Genomic DNA, 1,237 nt, shown 5'->3' with positions numbered 1-1,237 from the left:
AATGGTATGTTGGAGGAATATCTCTGCCACTTTGTAACTGAATCACAGAAGAATTGGGTGAAGCTTCTGGATGCTGCTCAACTGTGTTTCAATTCACAAAAGAGCTCTAGTACAAACAAAAGCGCTTTTGAAATTGTTACCGGAAAGCAACAACTACTCCCATACACAGTCAATGCACCAAATATGTCTAAATCTCCTTGAGCTGCTAGCTTCTCAAAAGAGTGGAAGCGAAATTTGGAGATAGTGCGGAGCTATCTTGTCAAGGCTCAAAAGCGGATGAAGAGGCATGCTGATCAGAATCGTCGCTTTGTCGAATACCAGGTAGGAGACAAAGTGATGGTCAAAATTCCAAAGTGGTACTTATTTGCGGGTTCCATGACCTTCACCTATTGCAAAAATACATTGGACCCTTGTCCATTGAAAGGCGCATTGGGAAAGTTGCATACCAGGTGGATACCCCAGCTTGGTGGAAAATTTATCCTGTCTTCCATGTCAACCTCCTGAAACCTTTTCGAGAAGACACGGAGGATCCTTCACGGAGCCAGCTCACAATACCCAGTATTCGAGGTCCCAATTCAACCGGGAAAATGCATGTTAAAGCTATCCTTGATGATGGAGTGATTCATACCTCAAGGAAAGATCACCAAGAGTTTTTGGTGAAATGGCAGGGATGTGATGCAAAGGAGAATACATGGGAGAGGGGAACAAACCTCAAAGCCTAAAAGAGCCTAATTGAAGATTATATTTCAAGTAAGACGCCGAGGAAATCGCTAAATCAGGTGGGGGAGAATGTCATGAGCAGCTTTCTAGCCATGCCCCATGACTCCTTGGGCGCGCCCCGTGGCGTCCTAGCAAGCCTCCCAATGCCTAGCACCACGGATGGCCCCGTGGTCTTAGCCACGCCAAGTGACAAGCGCACATGTGCCTCTGTCGCCCCACCGATATCCCTTGCCAGCGCCCAGCTGCAGGCAGATGCCTACAGCGCCGCGTGCGCCGACCATGATGCCAAAGACGCTGCTGCTGACAATAGACCTGTTTTTGCCTTGTAGAAAACTAAGTCCTTTTCATTGTAAATATAGAGTAGTTTTATTTCATGTACTTCCATTATGTTTCTCTAGCTTAGTCAAGTCTAGTCTTGTAGCTTTGGTTTATTTTTTTTAAACATTATTAGGGGGGATCAAGCAATCAAACTTTCTAGCAAACACACAATTCTCTGTACTGGTGTCTCTCCCCCTCG

General features: G+C 45.8%; 1 protein-coding gene across 1 annotated transcript; it reads left to right on the top strand.

Moving 5' to 3' along the window:
• The first annotated feature begins 276 nt into the window (after positions 1-276).
• Positions 277-722, top strand: LOC138888161 (uncharacterized). Its single transcript, XM_070169977.1, has 2 exons — positions 277-356; positions 425-722. The coding sequence occupies exons 1-2, from the start codon at positions 277-279 to the stop codon at positions 720-722; spliced, it is 378 nt and encodes a 125-aa protein (XP_070026078.1).
• Positions 723-1,237: the final 515 nt, after the last annotated feature.

The sequence above is a fragment of the Nicotiana sylvestris genome, chromosome 3 (genome assembly GCF_000393655.2).
Source record: "Nicotiana sylvestris chromosome 3, ASM39365v2, whole genome shotgun sequence".
NCBI lineage: Eukaryota > Viridiplantae > Streptophyta > Magnoliopsida > Solanales > Solanaceae > Nicotiana > Nicotiana sylvestris.
The sequence above is the reverse complement of the archived record's forward strand: the minus strand, read 5'-3'. Positions and strand labels throughout refer to the sequence as shown.

Bases quoted from the DNA above. Each gene is read 5' to 3' on its own strand.
- LOC138888161 (XM_070169977.1), top strand. From the start codon at position 277: ATGAAGAGGCATGCTGATCAGAATCGTCGCTTTGTCGAATACCAGGTA. The intron at 357-424 runs GTACTTATTTGC...GTCCATTGAAAG, and splicing joins ATGGTCAAAATTCCAAAGTG to GCGCATTGGGAAAGTTGCAT.